General features: G+C 35.8%; 2 protein-coding genes across 8 annotated transcripts in view; one reads left to right on the top strand and one right to left on the bottom strand.

Moving 5' to 3' along the window:
* COL24A1 (collagen type XXIV alpha 1 chain) overlaps positions 1-26,055 on the bottom strand; it is a 412,730-nt gene that overhangs the window by 217,630 nt on the left and 169,045 nt on the right. For all 7 annotated transcript variants that reach the window (XM_032302395.1, XM_032302400.1, XM_032302399.1 and 4 more), the window contains exons 22-24: positions 6,389-6,442; positions 4,736-4,780; positions 1,379-1,432 (exon numbers count right to left, since the gene is read on the bottom strand). In XM_032302395.1, coding sequence (XP_032158286.1) covers positions 1,379-1,432; positions 4,736-4,780; positions 6,389-6,442 — 153 coding nt within the window. The remainder of the gene's footprint in view (positions 1-1,378; positions 1,433-4,735; positions 4,781-6,388; positions 6,443-26,055) is intronic.
* On the top strand, positions 14,145-16,269 carry LOC116567379 (Golgi reassembly-stacking protein 2-like). The gene is given in 2 exon segments (XM_032302402.1): positions 14,145-14,552; positions 14,555-16,269. Coding segments are annotated over 2 exon segments (1,173 nt in total). The 5' UTR covers positions 14,145-14,357; the 3' UTR covers positions 15,533-16,269.

The raw sequence follows: 26,055 nt of genomic DNA, 5'->3' as shown, positions 1-26,055 counted from the left end.
TTTTCAGAGAGCTGAAGGTAGGAGGTGAGTTGGTCTTTGAGGGCAACAAGATAGAAAGGAATATTTCCCCAGGCCTAGGAAGAGAAGAGAGATCCTAGGGTTCTGTAAAAGGTGGTATGACCCTTAACCAACTCCCAAGTGCTCCCCTCAGGAATGCCAGGTTCCCCCAAGGGAACACCAGTTCTAGTGAATAGCTATGTGATACACCAAGACTAAAATTTCAGGGACAAATACGAGGAGCTGAACAGTAAAGAACTCTTCATCCTCTGGGGAACAAATCTCAAATCTCGGGTGATTCTAGAAAAAAGGCAGGATGTCACTATGACTGAGATTCAGTTTCTGGCAAGTTTGGATGGTAGCTCACAGGTGGGTTTGTTTAGAGCTATCTGGCAGTACAGTGATTAATCTTAGTCAAGCAGAATTAAGCTTTCTGTTTATAAATACTGTGTTTCCATTTTTATGTATAACTTGAGAGTCAGCTACACATATTTCCCCGGGATAACTGCAGCCACAGAGAGACAGGCTGACACATCAGAAAATAGTTTAGTTCATCTTCCTTTGTTAATTGACCTCAAAAGATATTGTTAATCTATTTCTTAGATTCTAGGATCACAGAAATAGTTTACTATAAATGATGACTTCTAACTTTAAGAAACTGAGCTATAATGCTATAAAATTTTTCAATTTTTCCTAAAGTTTTAAATTTGAATAAATCACCAATTCTTATAAGCTAGTTTCCTTTAGACCTTAGTGTTGCCCCTAAAAAACCAGTGCATTACCTTATATTTGTTGGTTTTAAAAGTCACACAAAACTTGGAAACAAGGCAAAAAAGTACATGCTGCATTCTTTCAATGACATAAAGTGGTGAAGGTCACCTACTGATTTTCTAGGAAATGTACTCAGAATCACTATATAATTGCTTAAAAGACCCAGACTTAGTAGAGAAAAGAAAAAATATATATCTCTTTCTATATAGATATAGATATAGATATATGGTGAATTTATAATATTAACTTGTAGAATTCTGTCCAGTGAAATTGACAGCCCCCAAAACTTTGGTTTATTTTATATCTCACCACAAATTTAGCAATTGTTTATTAAACTGCATATCTATCCAAATAAAGATATAGATATAAACAGTCACATTATAGATATTTATAAACACACATATAGATGTAGATATAGATATAAAGATATATACATAGATTTAAAGATATATAACTTTTTTAATGTTATTTGAGTCAGTTTTAACATATCACTGATACCTTATTAATAAGTTGACAAAATCTTAATGTTCATTTTATATTTTTATGAAAGTCATAATTTTATCTTTTTGAAAACTATAGTTTATAACTCCTAATAAGTCAGCTAATTTACCTTTAAGCCTTCTGGTCCTGGTTCACCTGCAAAACCCTTTTGACCTGGTTTTCCCTAGAAGAGAACAAGAAAAAAAAAAAAAAGAGGTATGTTTAATGATTTTCATTTTTGGAAATTTCCAAACATTTATGAAATTCAGACCATTTCATGAGATGAAACACTTGATAAATGTATTTCAGCATACCCATTAGTATTCATTCTACAGTCTTTAACTGTCTACTATGTGCCCTACACAGTTCTAGGGGTTGGGGATTGAGGAATGCACTAATCATACCTGCCTTCATAGAGCTTACATTCTAATGAGGATGATACCATTTAATGAAATAAGTAAAATATGTAGTATGTTAGGTAGTGGTAAATGTGAAGGACATAGAATTAAGCAAGGAAGGGAGACATAAACTGTTTCAGGAGTTTTGTTCAAATTTTTTATAAAATTGCCAAGGAAGACCTCACTGAAAATAATAATAGCATCTTTGTTTGCTGACAGGATTGATCCATTACAAAGACTGAAATTAAGATGCAGATGAAAGTGGGAAATAGCTGAGTCAATGTTTTTCGGTAGACAAAAGGATAAGATATGTAGTAAACAAGTGGAAGTTGGACCTAGCTAGAAAAATGGCCTGTTCATTCACAATAACAGCAGGAAAGGCCAAGTAAATGGTATAGATAGAGAGGTAGATAGAAGCAATAGTAGAAACTTGTAGAAGTTCCCTGAAAAATTCAATCTTCTTAGGGAACTGGGATGCAAAGTAATGGGCTAAGAATGAAAATCAGAGGGGCACCTGGGTGGCTCAGTGGGTTAAGGCCTCTGCCTTCGGCTCGGGTCATGATCCCAGGGTCCTGGGATCGAGCCCCGCATCGGGCTCTCTGCTCAGCGGGGAGCCTGCTTCCCCTCCTCTCTCTCTGCCTGCCTCTCTGTCTACTTGTGATCTCTATCTGTCAAGTCAATGGATAGAATCTTTAAAAAAAAAAAAAAATGAAAATCAGAGAGAAACGAATGGAGTTAAGAAGAGAGAAAGTATAAAATAATAATTAGGAAATTAAAAGTAAAGGAGTATGGAGGGGCGCCTGGAATGTTAAGCGTCTGCCTTCAGTACAGTTCATGATCTCAGGGTCGTAGGATGGAGCCTTGGATCAGGCTCCCTGCTCAGCAAGGGGTCTGCTTCTCCCTCTGACCCTCTCAAACTTATGCACATGCTCTCTCAAATAAATAAATAAATAAATAAAATCTTTTTAAAAAAGTGAATGAGTATGGGACTAGAATCAGAATGAAATCAAAGGGATAATATAGTGTTTTAAGCATGATGAGGAGGGATGTGAGGTCTCTGAGGAAAATAGGAATAATGGAAAGGCAATTGGATCAATGGATTAAAATTCCTACTGGGACTATTGGATTGGTTACAAGATAGAATGCATCAGAAAGAAAGGAGATTATGTTTGGGGAGTAAGAAGTCTGAAACTGAAAATAAGGAGAAGCTATTATTGGCAATGACAAGGTAAAGGTTATGACTCCATCAGTACTAAAGAGTAGAGAATAAGATCACTGAAGGAGAGGAAATCAAAATCCCAGACACTTGGTAGATCAATCCATAGTATGTGATTCCTATTATCAAACAACTGGTATCTAATATACAAAATCATATTAAGAAGATCACTATGCCTCAATCAATGTATGTGACAAATTCAATCTGAGAGTAAAAAAAAAGTGTGGGGAGGCAATGGCTAAATAGAATACTAATTTATAATACCTATCACATATTATAGATTTGGATTTTATTATTTCTATCCATTAACAAATACTCCTAGTTTTCTTTCTTAAACAAAACAAAACAATCCTCCAGCTTTCAGTCAAAATACATTTTGACTACACATAAAAACTTTAGGAACTTAAAAATTATATTTAGTACTTCTATCAAAAAAATTGTTCTAATTTTTACCTCTGCCTTGCTTGGAATTGTCTAGTGGTTTTCTACCAAGCACAAAGTAAAACAAAGGACCAAAATCATCCTATTATTGCTGACAATCAATTGCTCTCTAATCAGAGATAGTTGAAGAAATGTAATGAAGAGTCTAAATTATTAGATTTGTCTATGATATTTACAGAATTTAAAATAATACAGTTAACTCACATTGTTTTATAAAAAGCCTTGGTGTGACTATTTCTTTTATCTCAAATAATGTAATACTCAGGAATTACAGTATATTAAGAAATAGTTATACATTATATCACATTTTGAAAGGAATCCCACTGGAATCTGTATCAGCACATTTAAATTCTATTTGAAGTAAAGGAATTCAGGGCATCAGTGCTGAAGTCATCACTTTCAGTCCTGTTTAAGTTCTGCCATATTAGTTTTATCCTGAGCAGGTTATGTTTGAGCATGTAATAGTAAGGCCTTATTTTAATATTTTAAAAATGTGGACAATATCCTGCAGGGTTGTTTTCAGGATTAGAAATGATTCATGTGATTCATACTTCGAGGAATACTAGGTTTAAATTTATCTTCAAACAACAGTAGAACAATAGTAATACCTATTAAGACTGAGTTGGTAAGAGGCAACTGTGGTTTTCTTGTTTTCTAGAGAACTAAGTTTTAAATGAGGTCAATTATCCTGGGCTCAAATAATAATAATCTTTCTGTTATATAACTCACTTCACATAAAATTAAATAAAAATTCTCCTTTCTCTTTCAGTGGGATAGTGTAGTATATGTACTAGTGAGGTAAAGGTGCAAAGGAAAGATTTATTGTCTCCTAAAATGTAAAAATGTTTGAAGAAACTGCATGTTATGATGTTCTCAAGAAAAAAGAATGAGATGTATTTCATGTGAGTCTAATGATCCCTCTTAAAATAAATGTGATACACATACCTTAATTATTTCATAATAATGTATTCTTTGGTCATGCATGCCCAAATTCTTAAGGAGCTAATTTTCAGAACTTGAAAATAGGTAATTCATTTGTTACCACACAATATTATCTGAAGAAAAAGTTGACAGAAAATACATCTTATTTAGGTTCCATAATTTTACTGGCATGCTTAGAAAACAGAAATTCCCAGAATATCATTAGAATGGCTACAGTATTTCACTTTATTACTTTATGAGAAACTTTATAATTAGCACAAATTACTAAGACCATAAAACTACTGAAGGAACAACCAGATATACTGTAGGCATATCATTTAAAATATTGCTGGGAAATTCCAGTTATAGGCTTGTATTATTTAGAGGGATTGTATGGTTATAGTGTTTTTTGTCCTTTATTACAACTTAAAATTTGGTGCTATTAAAAGACATTCACATAACAGTTATTTTAAGAGAAGCACTTTTTCAAAAGTATTTATATGATACCTACTCTTGGCCCCAGTTCTCCAAAGGGTCCAATTGGTCCTTCTTCTCCCTTAAAAAAAAAAAAAATCATAACATATCATGGCCTGAAATAACTATTTAAAAAGGTAAACCCTTATTCTATTTATTCTGAAATCTGAAACTCACTGAGAGGTGATGAAAATAATGCTGTGACTTCCTTGTATTTCATTTTCTTAAAGATTTTATTTATTTGAGAGAGAGAAAAAAGAGAGACCAAGCAAGAGTGGGGATATGGGGGGGAGGGGCAGAGGGAGAAAGAGACTCCCTGCTGAGTGGGGAGTTGGAAGTGGGGCTGGATCCCAGGACCCTGATATCATAAGTTGAGCGCAAGTCAGATATTTAACCCACCAACCCACTCAGGCACCCCAACTTTCTTGTATTTTACTCTGTAATCCCATAACGTTTTAAATATTTGGAGTGACAACTCCACATCTACTCTAAAGGGCACTATTTGTTTTTAAATTGGTAGAGCATAAAAGTTATATATAGAAAGTTGAGAATTAATAAGTGTGTAAGTAATTAGCATATCTATCACAAAATCAGGATATTGGTAAGGGGCTTAATATCTAAAATATTTGAAGAACTTATACAACTCAACACCAAAAGCCCAAATAATCCAATTAAAAATGAGGACCTGATTAGACACTTTTCCAAAAACGACATACAGATGGCCAACAGACATATGAAGATATGCTCAGTATCCCTAGTCATCAGAAAAATGTGCATTGAAAACCTAACAAAGATTAGGAATCATAAATTAAGGATTACCTTTACTTTCTTGGGCTCAATATCTCTCCCATACAGAGGGAAAATCAATTAAGTTCTTAATAGATGGAAATCAATATATATAGGTATATTAAAAAGTTGTTGGTACAGGACATGTTTGCTCTTGGCATATTTTAATACGTCATTCATTCAATACATATGGTTTTGAGTCTTAGTTCTGTTTTCAACAATATACAACAGTATATTGGATCCTTTGACTAACTTATAGGTCCAGTATTCTTGGGGTGAAGCCAGTTATAATGTCATTAAAATGCAAAAATCTTGTTCATTCTTCTAAGGATCAAAGAATATATGAGTGGATAGAGAACAGAGAAACATAAAAAAAGACACTTTATGTATTATTCTCTAAGAAAATTAAAAAGCAATAAATGTTTTTATTACATGTATTGACATATTTTCTAAAACATACTGACTTTTCACCTTTAAATAAAAAGCTGATGTTACCATATCTGAACAGCATCCATAGACCTATTTAGTATCATGTATTCTACTTTATTTATTTGATCAGTAAACATTTTTGCTCAATTCACAATTCAAGTAAAATAAAATTTACTAGACCACAAATATAAAACAGATACAAATAGTAACTATATTCTAGTACATATGAGTGAGAGTCTAGCTCATATTCTTCAGATATTCCATGGAGATTAGTGACATAAATTATTTAAAGTTCACAACCCTGAAAACATTCCAAATCCCACTCCATAACTGCCAATATAAAGTGGTTAGTAACCCGAAATCCTCGGTGGCAAGAACTGTCCATATTAAAACAATGTTTTTCTTTAAACAAAAAGTAAAAAAGGGAAAATAGAAACTGAAGCAATTGCTGCCTGGATATTTATTTCTTCCATACCTGAAGTCCTTTGAGACCAGGAGGTCCAGGAGGTCCCCTATTTCCGAGGAGTCCCTATAAAAGCAAAATAAACACAAATAATAAAAACTTCAGCTCAACTAATATTTTTCAATAAGCATGAATCTGAGATGATAATACAATTTGGTACCATTCTTTTCCATTATTAAGTTATCAAAATGAAGTCAGAGGTTAGGTGAGCAGAAAACTATAGGGCATCCAAAAAATTGGGAGAGGTAGGATAAACTTATTTTTTTAAGCATGCTGGTGTTCAAATAATGTGCTCAGTATGTTACCCTTCAGCCAGACACTCAGAAAAAGTAGCTCTAAATTTCAATCAATGAGTACAATTGTTAATTTGATAATAGTACAATAAATACATAATAGAGGATCCACAAAGTCTAAAAACAGATGGAAGACATATGCACTATTTTAATATCTATTAAGAGACTAGCAGAATCCAGGGCCCATTATTCTCATTACATGTTCCATATCTTATTTCCCTTCTTAATACAAGCTGGTAAAAAGAGGGTAATCTGCAGAAGAAAGTAACAATCTGAATGTGATTAGTAATTTCACAATTAAAAACCTTTTGTTAATGAAAACCAAAATCAATGTTGTTAAAAATCAAATGCTCCTTATCCATTCGTCCGTTGAAGGGCATCTTGGTTCTTTCCATAGTTTGGTGACCATGGCCATTGCTGCTATAAACATTGGGGTACAGATGGCCCTTCTTTTCACTCCATCTGTAACTTTGGGGTAAATACCCAGGATTGCAATTGCAGGGTCATAGAGAAGTTCTATTTTTAATTTCTTGAGGAATCTCCACACTTTTCTTCAGAGGGGCTGCACCAATTTGCATTCCCACCAACAGTGTAAGAGGGTTCCCCTTTCTCCACATCCCCTCCAACACATGTTGTTTCCTGTCTTGCTAATTTTGGCCATTCTAACTGGTTTAAGGTGGTATCTCAATGTGGTTTTAATTTGAATCTCCCTGAGGGCTAGTGATGATGAACATTTTTTTCATATGTCTGATAGCCATTTGTATGTCTTCATTGGAGAAGTGTCTGTTCATATCTTCTGCCCATTGTTTGATATGATTGTCTGTTTTGTGTGTGTTGAGTTTGAGGAGTTCATTATAGATCCTGGATATCAACCTTTTGTCTGTACTGTCATTTGCAAATATCTCCTCCCATTCCGTGGGTTGCCTCTTTGTTTTTTTTGACTGTTTCCTTTGTTGTGCAGAAGCTTTTGATTTTGATGAAGTCCCAAAAGTTTATTTTCGCTTTTGTTTCCTTTGCCTTGGGAGACATATCTTGAAAGAAGTTGCTGTGGCTGATATTGAAGAGATTACTGCCTATGTTCTCCTCTAGGATTCTGGTGGATTCCTGTCTCATGTTGAGGTTTTTTATCCATTTTGAGTTTATCTTTGTGTACGGTGTAAGAGAATGGTCGAGTTTCATTCTTCTACATATAGCTGTCCAGTTTTCCCAGCACCATTTATTGAAGAGACTGTCTTTTTTCCACTGTATATTTTTTCCTGTTTTGTCAAGATTAATTGACCATAGAGTTGAGGGTCCATACTGGGCTCTCTACTCTGTTCCACTGGTCTATGTGTCTGTTTTTATGCCAGTACCATGTTGTCTTGGTGATCACAGCTTTGTAATAAAGCTTGAAATCAGGTAACATGATGCCTCCAGTTTTATTTTTGTTTTTCAACATTTCCTTAGCGATTTGGGGTCTCTTCTGATTCCATACAAATTTTAGGATTATTTGCTCCAGCTCTTTGAAGAATACCTGTGGAATTTTGATCAGAATGGCATTAAAAGTATAGATGGCTGTAGGCAGTATAGACATTTTCACAATGTTTATTCTTCCGATCCAAGAGCATGGAATGGTCTTCCATCTTTTTGTGTCTTTCAATTTCTTTCATGAGTGTTCTGTAGTTCCTCGAGTACAGATCATTTACCTCTTTGGTTAGGTTTATTCCCAGGTATCTTATGGTTCTTGGTGCTATAGTAAATGTAATCGATTCTCTAATTTGCCTTTCTGTATTTTCATTGTTAGTGTATAAGAAAGCCACTGATTTCTGTACATTGACTTTGTATCCTGCCACGTTGCTGAATTGCTGTATGAGTTCTAGTAGTTTGGGGGGTGGAGTCTTTTGGGTTTTCCATATAAAGAATCATGTCATCTGCGAAGAGAGAGAGTTTGACTTCTTCATTGCCAATTTGGATACCTATTCTTTCTCTTTGTTGTCTGATTGCTGTTGCTAGGACTTCTAATACTATGTTGAACAAGAGTTCAACATGACATTCTTGTCATGTTCCTGATCTCAGCGGGAAGGCTGCAAGCTTTTTCCCATTGAAGATGATATTTGCTGTGGGTCTTTCATAGATAGATTTTATGAAGTTCAGGAATGTTCCCTCTATCCCTATACTTTGAAGCGTTTTAATCAGGAACGGATGCTGGATTTTGTCAAATGCTTTTTCTGCATCGATTTGGAGGACCATGTGGTTCTTCTCTCTTCTCTTACTAATTTGTTCTATCACATTGATTGATTTGCAAATGTTAAACCATCCTTGTAACCCAGGGATGAATCCCACCTGGTCATGGTGGATAATCTTTTTAATGTGCTGTTGGGTCCTGTTTGCTAGGATCTTGTTGAGAATCTTAACATCCATATTCATCAGTGATATTGGTCTGAAGTTATCTTTTCTGATAGGGTCTTTGCCTGGTTTGGGGATCAGGGTAATGCTGGCTTCATAAAAAGAGTCTGGAAGTTTTCTTTCTGCTTTAATTTTTTGAAACAGTTTCAGGAGAATAGGTGTTCTTTCTTCTTTGAAAGTTTGGTAGAATTCCCCAGGGAATCCATCAGGTCCTGGGCTCTTGTTTTTGGGGAGGTTTTTGATCACCGCTTCAATCTCATTACTCGATATCGGTCTATTCAGGTTGTCGGTTTCTTCCTGGTTCAATTTTGGGAGTTTATAGTTTTCCAGGGATGCATCCATTTCATCTAGGTTGCTTAGCCTTTTGGCATATAACTGTTGATAATAACTTCTGATGATTGTTTCTACTTCCATGGTGTTAGTTGTGATCTCTCCCTTTTCATTCATAATTTTATTAATTTGGGCTTTCTCTCTTTTCTTTTGGATTAGTGTAGCCAATGGTTTATTGATCTTATTAATTCTTTCAAAAAACCAGCTTCTAGTTTCATTGATACATTCTACTGTATCTCTGGTTTCTACCTCATTGATCTCTGCTCTAATCTTGATTATTTCCCTTCTTATACGTGGAGTTGGTTTGATTTGTTGTTGATTCTCCAGCTCTTTAAGGTGTAGAGACAGCTGGTGTATTCTGGATTTTTCAATTTTTTTGAGGAAGGCTTGGATGGCTATGTATTTCCCCCTTAGGACCGCCTTTGCTGTATCCCATAGGTTTTGGACCGAAGTGTCTTCATTCTCATGGGTTTCCATGAATTGTTTAAGTTCTTCTTTGATCTCCTGGGTGATCCAAGCATTCTTAAGCAAGGTGGTCTTTAGCTTCCAGGTGTTTGAGTTCCTTCTGAACTTTGCTTTGTGATTGAGCTCCAGTTTCAAAGCATTGTGATCTGAGAATATGCAGGGAATAATCTCAGTCTTTTGGTATTGGTTGAGTCCTGATTTGTGACCCAGTATGTGGTCCATTCTTGAGAAGGTTCCATGTGCACTTGAGAAGAATGAGTATTCTGTTGTTTTAGGGTGGAATGTTCTGTATATATCTATGTGGTCCACCTGGTCCAATGTGTCATTCAATGCTCTTGTTTCTTTATTGATTTTCTGCTTCGATGATCTGTCTATTTCTGAGAGAGGCGTGTTAAGATCTCCTACTATTAATGTATTCATGTCAATATGACTCTTTATCTTGATTAATAGTTTTTTTAATGTAATTGGCTGCTTCCATATTGGGGGTGTAGATATTTACAATTGTTTGATCATCTTGGTGGATAGTCCCTGTAAGAATTATGTAGTGTCCTTCTGTATCTCTGACTACAGTCTTTAGTTGAAAATCTAATTTATCTGATATGAGAATCACTACCCCAGCCTTCTTTTGAGGCCCATTGGCATGAAAGATGCTTCTCCATCCCTTCACTTTCAGTCTGGGTGTATCTTTAGGTTAAAAATGGGTCTCTTGTAGAAAACATATGGATGGGTTCTGTCATTTTTTATCCAATCTGCAACCCTGTGTCATTTTATGGGCACATTTAGGCCATTCACATTGAGAGTGATTATTGATAGATACATTTTTATTGACATTGCATTACCTTTGAAGTCTCTCTTTCTGTAGATTGTCTCTATATTTCTGTTCAATGCTATTCTTAGGATTTTTCTTCTTTTATAGAACCCCCCTTAATATTTCCTGCAGTGTCAGCTTAGTGGTTGCATAGGCTTTTAAGCCTTGCCAGTCTTGGAAACTCTTTATCTCTCCATCCATAAAATGGTGACATTCTTCTTATTCAATTCTGTTTCCCTAACTATCCAATATGTCTGCAAAGCTTTAAGTAAATCTCTTCTAAAAACTTTTACATTATTGTTTTTAGTGATTCTAAAACCATTAAAAGATTTTATCTAATTTTTAAGTGTAGTAAATAACTATGCCAATAGTGACTCTATCCAAGTGGGTTTAATTTTTAGTTCTGAAATGCAGCAGAGTGATAAACTGCACAAGAATCTTGTCTTCATATTATACCTTGTTCTATCATTGCTATGTTTTAATATAATCAAAAAAATGAAAAGCTCTTGGTCAGTTTAGTATATGTGCTGCCAAAGCAAGCACCTCTTGGTCAGTTTAACAGTCTATAATATATTAGCACAAGCTTATGTATAGAGCACCATTTAAGAAACTGTATGACTTTAGGCAATAACATTTTTGTGCAGTTATCTTATTTTTAATTGGAAGAGATGGATTAGATTATTGAAATGGGTGTATGTTGTTTGATGCCAGTCCAATTACATTCTCAAAAGACTCTTAATTTTTCTGGTTTTATCTTATTTTTCCTTCCATTTCCCTTATGTTCGTCTGTTTACTTTTTATTTTTTGTTCTTTTACAATTTAGGTCTTATTTGTTTGTTTGTTTGTTTGTTATGTTAGTCACCATACAGTACATCATTAGTTTTTGATATAGTGTTCCATGATTCATTGCTTGCATATAACACCCAGTGCTCCCTGCAATACGTGCCCTCCTTATTACCCATCACTGGACTAACCCTTCTCTCTGAAACCCTCAATTTGTTTCTTGGAGTCCATACTCTCTCATGGTTTGTGTCCCCCTCTGATTTCCCCTTCATTTTTCCCTTCCTTCTCCTAATGTCTTCCATGCTATTCCTTATGTTCCACAAATAAGTGAAATCATATCAGAATTGACTTACTCTGCTTGACTTATTTCATTTAGCATAATCTCCTCCAGTTCCATCTATGTTAATGCAAAAGTTGGGTATTCATCCTTACTGATGGCTGAGTAATATTCTATTGTATATATGGACCATATCTTTTTTTTTTAATTTTTTATTAACATATAATGTATTATTAGCCCCAGGGGTACAGGTCTGTGAATTGCCAGGTTTACACACTTCACAGCACTCACCATAGCACATACCATCCCCAGTTAGACCACATCTTCTTTACCCACTCATCTGTTGAAGACCATCTTGGCTCTTTTCACAGTTTGGCTATTATGGACATTGCTGCTATGAGCATTGGGGTACATGTGGTCCTTCTTTTCACTACATCTGTATCTTTGGGGTAGTAGTGCCATGGGTCATAGGGTAGCTCTATTTTAGCTTTTTGAGGAACCTCCACACTTTCCAAAGTGGCTGAACCAACTTGCATTCCCACCAATAGCATAAGATGGTTCCCCTTTATCCACAACCTCTCCAACATTTGTCAATTTTTGCCATTCTAACTGGTGTAAGGTGGTATCTCAATGTGGTTTTGATTTGAATATCCCTGATGGCTAACAATGATGAACATTTTTCCATGTGTCCGTTAGCCATTTCTAGGTCTTTGGAGAAGTGTCTGTTCATGTCTTCTGCCCTTTTTTCTTGACGTGATTATTTTTTGGGTGTTAAGTTTAAGAAGTTCTTTACAGCACCCTAATTTTACTTAGGGAAACAATTTCTCCTCACTCAGCCCACATGATTGAGGAGAGGTTGAGTCCACCCCTGACTAAATTCGTGGGTTGACATGTGACATGTATAAGTCAGTCAGCATATTCTACACCCTAGAAACAGTGATTGGTTCAGTAATGAGCCAGAAACCCAACTCAGTCTAACTAAAGGAAATTTTAGACTACAGTGGAACAGCTGGAAGTAGCATTAAGGATGGTATAAACCTAAAGAGTAGGAAACCATGAAGTAGAGAGAGTCTGGGAATGCAATCCATACATTAACAAATTAAAGAGCAGGAGTAATTGGATTCTAATGATACTGTTTGTGGTCCCGTATTTAGTTGTTTGAATTCCTAAACTTTTCTCATATTTATATAATCACATTTAAATTGGTTTTTATTACCAACTGAAAGAATTCTGACTGGTAAAATGATTTCTAACTCTTTAATATCCAAAATATTCTTCTAGATCTCTAAGTGATACATTTTAAATATTTAGACTGACTTAAGGTATGGGATCAGCATATTGTGATATTTCCATTCTATCACAAGACACCTAATTCTTAATTATTTAATTCATTGTTCATTCATTTTTAAAAATCCTACATTTACTAATTTTCTACTCTGCATTAGGTCCAATAAACAGCACAACATTAGGCCCTGAGTATACAAAGACAAAACACAGTTCCTATTCCCAATGAATTCATAATTTCCTAAGGATGATGACACTTTAAAATAAAAATTAGTAAATAAAAGTTGTGATAGAAAAAAAAAAGAGTTGTGATAGAAGTAGAAGCAGAAGCAAAGTATAATGGGAACTTACATGAAAGAACAAAATCTTTTCTGGGAGGGTCAGAATTTTTATCGTGAGAGTGTAAACACAGATGGTAAAAGTATGGCAAAAACAAGAGAGTGGTTATCTATAAACACAAGATGGGAAGAGGCAGACATGATTAGTGAGGGATACTCAAGAAGCTTATAATGGTTCATTTCTTAATATAGTTTGTTTTATTATCAGTTTAAATTATGTGCATGTTTCATATTTGTCATGTTAAATACACAAATTCTTTTTCTTTTTGAATTTGAAATATATAGAATCTGAAGTCAAGTCTGGGCTCGAATTCCAGCTCTGAAGATTCCTAGGGCTATAGTGCAAGTTTCCTTATCTGTAGAATCATGTTACCATCATCATCATAAAGTTATTGCAAGAAAGAAAAAGGTACCTTGAATATAACAGGGACTCAATAAATATTAGTTTTCTTCTCCTTATGGTGTTTGTAACAGTCTTTAACTGATATTGCACTTATCTATCCTATATATCCACTACATTCATATTTATAATTTGTTATTGTTATTCTTCCAAAAATAATGTTTCATCATCTCATACCTCTCAAAATCTTCCATAGAGTAAAAGAGTAGAGTTTTTGTATGTAACCAAAGTTAAGTTGTAATCAGCTTAAAATAGATTGCTATAATTAAAAGAGGTTTTATGTAAGCTCCACTGTAACCACGAAGAAAGTATCTATAAAAGATACACAAAAGAGGCGGAGGAGCGGAGCGGGCGGTGCGCGGGGGGCGGGGAGCAACGCGGATCCCGTCCGGGCCACACTGATCGCCCGCCGCCATTGGGTCCTCGCAGAGCGTCGAGATCCCTGGCGTGGGGACGGAAGGCTACCACGTCCTTCGGGTACAAGAAAATTCCCCAGGACATAGAGCTGGACTGGAGCCATTCTTTGATTTTATTGTTTCTATTAATGGTTCGAGATTAAATAAAGACAATGACACTCTAAAGGATCTACTGAAAGCAAATGTTGAAAAGCCTGTAAAAATGCTGATCTACAGTAGTAAAACACTGGAACTGCGAGAGACATCTGTCACCCCCAGCAACATGTGGGGTGGCCAGGGCTTGCTGGGAGTGAGCATTCGTTTCAGCAGCTTTGATGGGGCAAACGAAAATGTTTGGCACGTATTGGAAGTAGAATCAAATTCTCCCGCGGCACTGGCAGGTCTCAGTCTTGTATCAGGTCTTGTATCATTGGAGCAGATACAGTCATGAATGAGTCTGAAGATCTGTTCAGCCTTATTGAAACACATGAAGCAAAACCACTGAAACTTCATGTGAATAATACAGACACTGATAACTGTCGAGAAGTGATTATTACACCGAATTCTGCATGGGGTGGTGAAGGCAGCCTAGGATGCGGCATTGGATACGGTTATTTGCATCGAATACCAACATGCCCGTTTGAAGAAGGGAAGAAAATTTCTCTTCCTGGACAGATGACTGGTACACCTATTACTCCTCTTAAAGATGGGTTTACAGAGGTCCAGCTGTCCTCAGTTAATCGCCCATCTTTGTCACCACCGGGAACTACAGAAATTGAACAGGGTCTGTCTGGACTTTCTATTAGCTCAACTCCACCAGCTGTCAGTAATGTTTTCAGTACAGGTGTCCCAACAGTACCATTATTGCCACCACAAGTAAACCAGTCCCTTACTTCTGTGCCACCAATGAACCCAGCTACTACATTACTAGGTCTGATGCCTTTACCCACAGGACTGCCTAACCTGCCTGCCCTCCCCAACCTCAACCTCCCCACACCGCACGTCATGCCAGGCGTCAGCTTACCGGAACTCGTGAACCGGGGTTTGCCACCTCTTCCTTCCTTGCCTCCCCGAAACTTATCTGGCATTGCACCTCTCCCCATGCCATACGAGCTCCTCCCGTCATTCCCTTTGGTTCCGGAGGTGTCTTCTGCAGCAAGCTCAGGGGAGCTGCTCTCTTCTCTCCCACCCACCGGCAGCCCACTCTCCGACCCTGCCACGACCACTGCAAGGGCAGACGCTGCCTCCGCACCCGCTGCCTCCGCACCCGCTGTGGATGTGACGCCCCCTGCCCCCAAGGTCCCCAGCACTTTTGAGGACAGAGGCTGCGAACCCACCCCAGCCAGCGAGAAGCCTGTCTCTGAGGTTACGGAGGAGACTGCCTCCGAGTCACCCTAGCTTTGAAGCAGCCTTTGGAGTCAGCGTGGTGGGCTTATTTAACCATGCGAGCGTGTCTGGAAATGCAAACTGTCATTAATTTCATCCTAGTTTGTACCATACCTGTAGGCATCCTGTAAATAATTCTAAGGGGAAAACTGAGGAAGAGGACGTGGGCTTGTATACTGCCAGGCTGGGGTGGTACTCACAGGCTGGGGAGGGAAATGTCAGAGAATGCTTGTATTTTTAAAACAACCAAAAAGAATTGTGAGAATGGCTTGCTGCCAGGTTTCCACTGCCATTCTTGGGGGTATACATCTTTGGGAAAGGTGGTGGCAGGGCATCCGCTAGGCTCCCTGTCCCCCTGCTGCTCCTTCTGTAAGAAAATGGAATATTTTATGCCTAGTACTCACACGCAACATTTCTCGTATTTTGTAAATCGTTTTTGAGAATGCAGACCACCTCACTAAATCGTGAAAGGAGAAGCTATTTTACTTTTGATCTCTGTGAGTCACATCTCTCTAAAGGTTTACACGAAAATTCCAACTAAAGATGTTTGTTAAAGTTAAACAGTGTGCACTATGAATCGAACATCTTTTTATTCAGCCTGTACACAGATCTTTGTTTAGAACTCTCAGAATTACTTAGACAACATTTTGTAACTGCTGCTGTTGCTTTATACGTCCACCATAAAATGGCATTTAAAAAGAAATAAAGGAGATGTTGCACAGTTTTAAACCAAAAAAAAAAAAAAAAAAGATACACAAAAGAAAACAAGAAAGGAATCAAAGCATATCATAATAAAAATTCAAACAAACACATCTGAAGATAGGAAGAGAAAACCTGAATAAAGAAGCTATAGACATAAAACAGCTGCAATTAACAAAATGACACTAGTAAGTCTTTCCTTATTTGTAATCACTTTAAATGTAAATGGATTAAAGGGTACAATCAAAAGACAGAGTGGCTGAATGGATTTTTAAAAACTACATCTATATGATATCTACAACAGGCACAATTTGGATTTAATGACATATGTCAGATGAAAGTGAAATATGAAAAAAGACATCCCATGCAAATGATAACCAAAAGAAAGCAGGTGCATAAGTATGTAAGCATACTTACATCAAACAAAACAGACCAAGTAAAAAAACGTTATAAGAGACAAAGAAAGACATTACCTAATGACAAATGGGTCAACTTGCCAGAAAGACATAACAACTATAAATAAACAAGCACCCAATATAAGATACATGAAACAATTATTGACAGAAGTGAAGGAAGAAAGAGAGAGAAACACAATAAATGCAAGAGATTCCTATGCCCTATTTTCAATGACTGATAGAACAACCAGATAGATGATTAACAAAGGAACAGAAGGCTTGAACAACACTAAGATCAAATGGACCTAATAAACATACAAAGATCATACCACTCAAAATAGCAGAATACACTTTCTTTTTAAGCACATATGGAACATTTGCCAGTACAGATTACATAGATCATATTTTAGGTCACAAAACAAGTCTTAAAAAATTTAATAAAGTTAAAATTGAAATTATACCAACTATCCTTTCTAATCTTAGTGGAATGAAACTAGAAATCAATAGCAGAGGAAAACTGAAAAAGTCACAAATACGGAGGAAATTAAACAACATACTCCTGAAGAACCAATAGGACAAAGATGAAATCAAAAGAGAAATTAGAAAATATCTTGGGACAAATGAGAATGAGAACACAATATTGCTCAATTTATGGGATAAAAAAGTAAAAATAGTACTGAGGGAATTTTAAAATGGTAAACAACTACATTAAAAAAAGAAGAAAGATCTCAAGTAAGCTACCTAACTCTATACCTCACGAAACCAGAAAGAACAAAGTAAACCCAAAGTTAAGAGGTAGAAGGAACTAATAAAAATTAGAGCAGAAATAAGTGAATAGAGGATAGGAAAAAAGTAGAAAAAAAAATCAACAAAACTAAAAAAAAAAAAATCAACAAAATTGACAAACCTTCAGCTAGACTAACAAAAAGACAAGACCTAAATAAAATTAAAAAATGAAAGAGGACCTTAAGATATTAATATGAACAACTGCATACCAACATTTTGGTTAACTGAGAAGACAAAAGATAGAAGATAAAATTCCTAGAAACACATACCCTAACAAAACTGAATCATGAAGAAATATAAAATCTAACAGATCTCTAATGAGGAAATTGAATCAATAATAAAAAACCTCCCAAAAAGGAAAAGCGTAGAACCCAATGACTTTACTGGGGAATTCTACCACACATTTTAAAAAAAGAATTAATTCAAATCCTTTTCAAACTCTTTAAAAAAGTTGAAGAGAAGGGGACACATTCAAACTCATTTTACAAAGCCAGAATTACTCTGATACCAAAGCCAGACAAAGACACTACAAGAAAAGAAAATTACCTGCCAAATTCTCCAGTGAATATTGGTGTAAAATCCTCAAAAAAATACTAGCAAAATGAATCTGACAGCACATTAAAGAATCATATACCATAACCAAATGGGATTCATCCCTGGGATATAACAATTGTTTATATATGAAAATCAATCAATGTGATCCGCCACACTAACAAAACAAAAGATAAAAATAACATAATCATGTCAATAGATGCAGAAAAAGCATTTGACAAAATTTAATACCCTTTCATGGTAAAACACCCCACAAACCAAAAATAGGAGGGGATTACGTCAACTTAATAAAGGTCCACAGTTGATATTATACTCAAAAGTGGAAAACTGAAAGCTTTTCTCTAAGATTAGATGTAAGGCAAGAATGCTCATTCCTACCACTTCCATCCAGCACAGTATTAGAAGTCCTAGATAGGGCAATTAATCAAGAAAGAAAAAAAATGTACCCAAGAAAGAAAGGAAAAAGTAAAATTTCTGTTCACAGTTGACATCATCTTGTTTGTAGAAGATCCTAAAGATGTTACCAACATATTGTTAGAACTAATAAATAAATTCAACAAAGTTGTAGAATATGAATTCAACATAGAAAAACTAGCTGCATTTGTATACATTGACAAAAAAACAATCTGAAAAGGAAATTAAGATAAAAACTCCATTTATGATAGCATCACAAACAATAAAATACTTAGGAATAAACTTAACCAAGGAAGTGAAAGACTTATACACTGAAAATTACAAAACAATGCTGATAGAAATTAAAGATGACACAATTAGTGTAAAGATCTATCATGTTCTTGGACTAGAAGACTTAATACTGTTAAAACATTCATACTACCAAAAGCAATCTACAGATTCAATGCAATCCCTGGCAAGAACTAAATGGCAAATATAGGAAAAATAACTCTATTATTCATATGGACATTCATATGTCCTCCACAAAGGACCCTGAAGAGCCAAAAGAATCTTAAGAAAAAATATTGCTGGAGGTCTCACATCTCTTGAGTTCAAAATATATGTTATTAATAAACGTTTGATACCAACATAAAAACAGATATAAGGGCCAATAAAACAGAACAGAGTATCCGTAAATAAAATCACACACATATGATCAGTCTTTGACAAGAGTGCTGAGACTATACTGTGGGAAAAAGATAACCTCTTCCACAAGTGGTGATAGGAAAGCTGGATATGCAAAACCGGACCCTTCTTTTACACCATACCTGTGAATCAACTCAGAATGGTTTAAGGAATTAAATAAAAGACCTGAAACCATAGGCAGAAAGCTCTATTACATTGGTCTTAGAATGTTTTTTTAGACTTCACACAAAAGAAAGACAACAAAAGCAAAAATAGACTGGTAAATACTTCTGCATAAAAAAAAAACAACATAGTGAAGAGGCAGTTTACAGAATAGGAGAAAATACGTGTAAACCATAAATCTGGTGTTTAATATCTAAAATATATAAGGAACTCCTACAACCCAACAGCTAAAAACAAATAATCCAATTTAAATAATGGCCAAAGGACTTTAAGAGAAATTTCTCCAAATAAAACATACAAATGACCAAGTGTATGTTAAAAATGTTCATCACTAATCATGAGGAAAATGCAGATCAAAGCCACAAAGAGATATCACCTCATACCTGTCAGAATGACTACTGTAAACAAACAAAAAGAAAATAAATGTTGAAAGGATGTAGAAAAACTGGAACGCTTATGCACCGTTGATGGGAATGTAAAACAGTGCAGTCACTATGGAAAACTGTGTGGAGATCCTCCAAAAATTAAAAACAGAACTAACATATGATCCAGCTATCCCACTTCTGGGGATTTATCTAAAAGAAATGAAAGCAGGAGCTCAAAGAAGTAACTGCATTCCCATGTTCAAGGCGGTATTATGCAATAACCTATAGGTAGAAACAACCCAAACATACATTGATGGATGAATGGATAAAGAAAATGCAGATATTTAGACTATTGGGCAATGGACTGTTATTTAGCCCTAAAAAAGAAAGAAATTCTAACGTGCTACATCATGAACTCTGAAGACCTTATACTAAGGGAAATAAACCAGTCACAGGAGGACAAATAATGCATAATTCTATGTATATGAGGTATCTAAAATAGTCACCATCATAGAAGCAGAAAGTAGGATGATGGCTGCCAGACATTGGGGGAGGTGGAAATACAGGGTTGCTGTTCAGTGGGTACAGACTTTCAGACATGCAAGATAAAAATGGTCTAGAGATTCACTGTAGTTAATACATATAGTTAATATTATTGTATTATACATTTAAAAATTTGTCAAGAGAATAGATTTTGTTATGTGTTTTTATCACTATAACAAAACAAGATCTTCTATGAGCTTATTGGCTTATTAGTATTTAAACTTCTCAGCTTTATATTTAAGATATGTCACAATCTGACTCCTAACTTCTTTTTTTTTTTAAAGATTTTATTTATTTATGTGACAGAGAGAGAGAGATCACAAGTAGGCAGAGAGGCAGGTGGGGTGGGGCGGAAGCAAGCTCCCTGCTGAGCAGAGAGCCAGATGTGGGGCTCGATCCCAGGACCCTGAGATCATGACCTGAGCCGAAGGCAGAGGCTTAACCCACTGAGCCACCCAGGTGCCCCAGACTCCTAACTTTTTTTAAGACGAGTGGGTTTCCTTTTGCCCTCCATCCCTGTGTTCATTTTTGTACCTGTTATATAAAAACTTTCATTCCTTGACTCTGCCTGGCCAAATTCAACCCATCCAACTCAAATCCTAATTTTTCTTCAAAGTTTCTCAGAAGAATGGTCATATTAGTCATTCTTTCCCCTTCCTTTGAGCTCCTTATTGTTCGCTTATGTGCTGCCTAGTTGTGCTTTTTTAACTTTTCACATGTGGAAATCTCACGCTTTCAGAAAATTACAAGTTCCTAGCAGACAGAAGACCATGTTTTAATCTTGTTTTCAAGTAATTGTTTAACACAGTACATTGTTCATTGTACAAACTTGTAAGTATTTCTTAGCTGACTAAATGATATCTGGAGAATAAAATGATAAATAATAACAGAAACTTTGATTTAGCATATTAAATATGAGTCTTCAGGGTGGGGTCAAGGTGATCTTAGAAAACTATTATGCATTTTCCTCTTACCATGTTAGCTCCCCTCTATACAGATGATCACATGACATATTTTAATAATTCAGTGTGAAGGTTATTTTCATACATTGTGTAACATAGCTTCACAAATAGGCTTTCTCTAAAACCTTATCAGAGATGTTATACAATGAAAATAACAGCCTATTTTACCATCCCTAATTCCATAGCCAAAGTAACAATACATATACAGCAATAAATTATTCCTCTGTTTACTAGAGAACAGAGAATATATTTATTGGATACTCACTTCCTACAGTAAGCAGCAAAGGATGTGGTTTTTCTAATGTTGTGGGATGCTTGAAAGCAGATGGCCAAATTGGGTAGCTCTTAAAAAAGGCTCGCTAAACTATGTTTTGTATCTATATACACACATACATATACACACATTCTCGCAATCAGTAGAATCATAATCAACACAAGTTTCCAAACTTAGTTTGAGGTTTTTTTAGTCAACTGGCAGAAAATGAAGAGAAAATAAAAGGTTTCTTTAGAGCTGTGCCAAATTCCTCTGGAAAGAACTCAATTTGTCTACAAATAGGGTAACCATATATTTCACATAGAGTACACAGAATTGTCTTGATGACCACCTTGAATAGCCTCAATGGAACTTTAATAATTTATATTGTCCTTACTTTCCAAACAAGATATGTATATTAAAATAAAGGAAGTTTTAAGATGCTTCCATGATACAGTATATACTAATGAAATTCATCATGCTAATAGGGTCAGTATGTTTGACTCTTTCTTTCCAGAAACTCTTTCTTTCTAGAAACAATTTCAATAAAAATAGGAAACACCAAGAAGAAAAACATAACCAGACCCCTCTTAAACTATAAGACAAATTCACGTCCCTCTTCCTTTAAAATTTTCTGATCCTTTTCATCTTTTCTGAAATATTACTTAAAATTTAGTGATATATAAACAATTAGTCTAACAACATTGCTGCTGATGGAACTTCAAGTTCATTTTTACTGAATAAATTTAGATAAAGAATCCACAAAGTGATTATTACTCATTGGAAAGTCAACCACTGTTATTCATTAAAATGTCTGGTTTTCAGGGTTTTTGTCCCACTCTTAAACAACATAATTCTAAGACTAAAATAAGGAATGAGAAGGGAGTTTTAAAGATCACTGTTGTAATATTATTCAAGAGGGCAGTTGGATTTTTTCAGTTCTCTGACATTTTTCTTGACAAAACTTGAAGCGAAACAAAATTTCCAAACTGAAAAGAATTTAGAAAACTAGCTGCTTCTTCACCTAGTATGATATGCATTCTTGAAAACATTAAGTTTAATTATCATTTCCTCTTAAAGTAATTTTCAATTTCCTAGAGCAGAATCTGTTTCCTTAATTATTATCTAGGCTCTCATAACACCTCATCAACTCTTTTGTATAGCATTTCTTACATTTTATAGTTTTTTGTTTTGTTTTGTTTTTGGATCTTTTGCTAAACTGTTACCTGATCCAGGGGAGGAACCACAATTTAGAAATCTTTATAATCTCACATTTACTGCTTGGCTGAACACATAAAAGAAACACAATATATATTAAATTAAATACTAAATGAATGGGTGAATGGTGTTTATATATGCATCAAGTTCAAGTATGTAGCAGGTGGAGGGTTAAACATTACAGAAGTTATCAACTCCATTCTTTATACTACAGTTCTCTCTCAACAGCCCTCATGCTACTATTTCTACTTTCAAGCTTGGTTTACTGCTATTTATTGATTACTTCTACCTTGATGTCAAACAGTACTTCAAACTAAATATACCCAGAATGAAATCTCTTATATTGCCCATCCTCCAAACCTACTCCTTCAAAGTTCCCTATTTAAGTCAGTGACAACAGTAACCCAAGTTGCAGTCTCAGTAAAAGAGACTTCCCTGTCTTTGGCTTCCCTTTCCCCCATCATCTTTGTTTAATAAATTACCAAGTTGTATTGTTTCTATTTCCACAATAGCTTTTAAATACAGTTATTCAATCAATCAACTATTCAGCCAATATCTACTGCATTCCTATTCTATGCTACAGATATTATTATGGTTATTGTAATGTTTATAAAATCAATTAGTCTCTTCTCTGAAAAGCTCATAGTCTAATAGAGGGATAAGCAAATCAGCAGTTACAATATAAGAAGGTAGCTGCTTGACAGATTTTTTTTTTACAGGAATATAGAGAAAGGATATCCTGATCAGATTTGTAAGATACATTCCTAGGCAATGTAGTATGTGATGTGTAAGTGTTAGCTCGATGAAACAGGGCACAAGAAGGTAGAGAGATAATCAGAAAAAAAGGACATCACACTGGAAGCTTTGAGATTTGAACAAGAATGGCATGGTTTGGTACTCTAAACAGCTGGAGTAGTGCTTTTGGAAGAGTGCAGGTAGATGCGACTATAGATAATAGAGTTAAAGAGAGAGGGTAGGTCATAAAGAGCTTGTGTAAAAAGTAAAAAAACACAAGCCTTAACCTGGAAGTTGTGGAGATCACTGAAGGATAGAAGAATAGGAGTTACATGATAAGAGCTATATTTTACAAAGGTTATTCCATCAGCAGCTTGGAAGCAGATTTGAAGAAATAGCAGACTGGAGGCTAGAAGAACAAATGAAGGATTATTACTAATGCTGTGAAAAATAAAAATGGCCTAAACTACATTAAAAGTGAGAATGGTTTTAAGGGCAAAGGGGAAATTTTGATTCAAGGGAGAGATCAGTATAAAGGTGATAATTGATGCCACGAGGTTATTCAGAAGTTAAAGGAGAAGTTTTGATGCAAAACATGTGTGGAACTTGAATACCAAGGAAGAAGAGGAGTATTTCTTCTGTAGAGACAGAAAAGAAGGGAGAAAACACTGTTGTATATATGGAAAGTTTGTAGGTGGCCAATAGGGTTATCAGATAAAATACAGGATGCCCAGTTAAGTTTGAATATCATATAAACAATGAATAACTTTCAGTGTATGTTCCACATACTGTACTTCCATCCTCTCATAAGTTTCCTTTTCCTGAATTCCATAAATCTCCCTTGTCTGTATGCAAAGTTCCACGCATGTGTCATGTCAGCTCATGGGCTACCTTCTCTGCAAAGCATAATCTGAATTCCCTATCCCATTACTTGCACAGTGTTACATATTGTATATTATTCCTATGGTCATTATAAAGGTTTCCTTGCATATCTTTCTCTAGATTATAAGTTTTTTTGAAAGTAGGGATCAACAATTTTCATCTTTGTAGATGGTTGAGCATCTAGTACAATGGCTGTCATACAAAAGGTAGTCAATAAATATTTGCTGCCTGAATGTTCTATTTCAGATCTTTATAATTCTTTTCTTTTTCTAGTTTATCTCCTTGCCCCAAGTTTCCCTCTGATTTAAACCATCCTCCGAGCGGAAAGGTATTATTTTTAAAATGTAAATCACCTAGGACACTTAACTACTTAAATAACTTTGGTTATTTCATGATGCCCTTGGATAAAGTGGAAACACTTTAGCATCGTAGTGAATGTTTTCCATGGTTTCATCCCAAAGCTAAGTGGTTAAGAACTCAGACTTTGAAATCATATCTGGGTTAGAATTCTGGCTAAGTCACTTGATAGTTATACGATGGAGAGACAAAAATTTAACCATCTAAAGTGAGGATAATGCTTACCTCATAATGCTGTTGTGAAGATTAAGTAAGATGTGCATAACACATTTACTGTAGTGTTATAGTACTTAACACTATAGCACACTAACAAATAGTTATTAATATTCTTTCCAGCCTCATCTCCTCTCAGTTTCTCCAACTCACACTCACCTTCCACAGCAGCAGTACTGTGCTTCATAACCTGTCCATTCTCTAAACTTCAGGCTTTTTCATCCTCTCGTGTCTTTATTAACAATACATTGTTTACAATGTTCAATCTATGTGAGTCTGCATGGTAAACCTGGATATTTAAATTTTCGTTATGGAGAAATAATCCAAGATGATGGCATAAAAAGACCCTGAAGTCACCTCCTCCCATGGACACACCAAATTTACAACTACATATAGAATAATTCTGGAGAACTAAAGGCTCATTAAACAGCCTTCTATACAACAAAAGATAAAGGACCACACACAGAAGGGCAGGATAGATAAAGGCAAGTTAACAATGGGAATGCCACTCCCATTGTGGTAACCTGTAGCAAGGAGAGATACCACTCCCATGCAGATTTGCCACAATGAGGCAAAGAGAAAGAGCAGTGGTTTAAAGGGAAACTAGACTGTAAGTAAAGGAAATCCATCCTAGAATGACTGTCAAATGGGCAGAAAACTGTTGAACTCTCACCAAAATCAAAAGAGCTGGTGAGCACCATTTTTTACATTATCCTTCCATCTTGATGGTGCAGAAAAGAATAGGGTACAGGTCCTCTAGCTGATCTGGTGAGGCCATCACAGTTCACCCTGGTTTCTGGGCCCATACCAGCTCCAGCTGTCCTTAAAAGGTGGCACTGCACAGCATGCTCAAGGTCCCAATACCTGTGACACAGTTCCAACTGTGCTATTACTACAGTCTTGGCATGGTATGCTTTGGAATTCTGCAGCCTTTGTCTGATCCTGCCATCCCACCAAAAGGACCTTGGTAATATGCCTGGGAACCCCTAGCCTGTGCCTATATTAGCTCCAGCCATCCTATCAAGTCAGCCCCAGCATGGCATGCTATGGGACTGTATAACCTGCACCAGACACCACCCCACCAACATGGCACTGGCACAGCACATCCTGGACCTCCCCCACCAGCCTGTGCATACTCCATCTATCCAAACAAAGCAGCCTCCTGCACAAGATTCCCAGAAACCCTCCTGGCCTCTGGCCACTCAAGCTCTAGTGTCCTGTTAAGATGGCCACAGTGCAACAACTCCAAAGACCCTCCTAACCCATGCTTGCCAAAGCTGCCAAGCACATCTAGTGTATAAAGGGGATTTTTCTA

This window comes from Mustela erminea, chromosome 10 (assembly GCF_009829155.1).
Source record: "Mustela erminea isolate mMusErm1 chromosome 10, mMusErm1.Pri, whole genome shotgun sequence".
In the NCBI taxonomy this organism is placed as follows: Eukaryota; Metazoa; Chordata; class Mammalia; order Carnivora; family Mustelidae; genus Mustela; species Mustela erminea.
The sequence above is the reverse complement of the archived record's forward strand: the minus strand, read 5'-3'. Positions and strand labels throughout refer to the sequence as shown.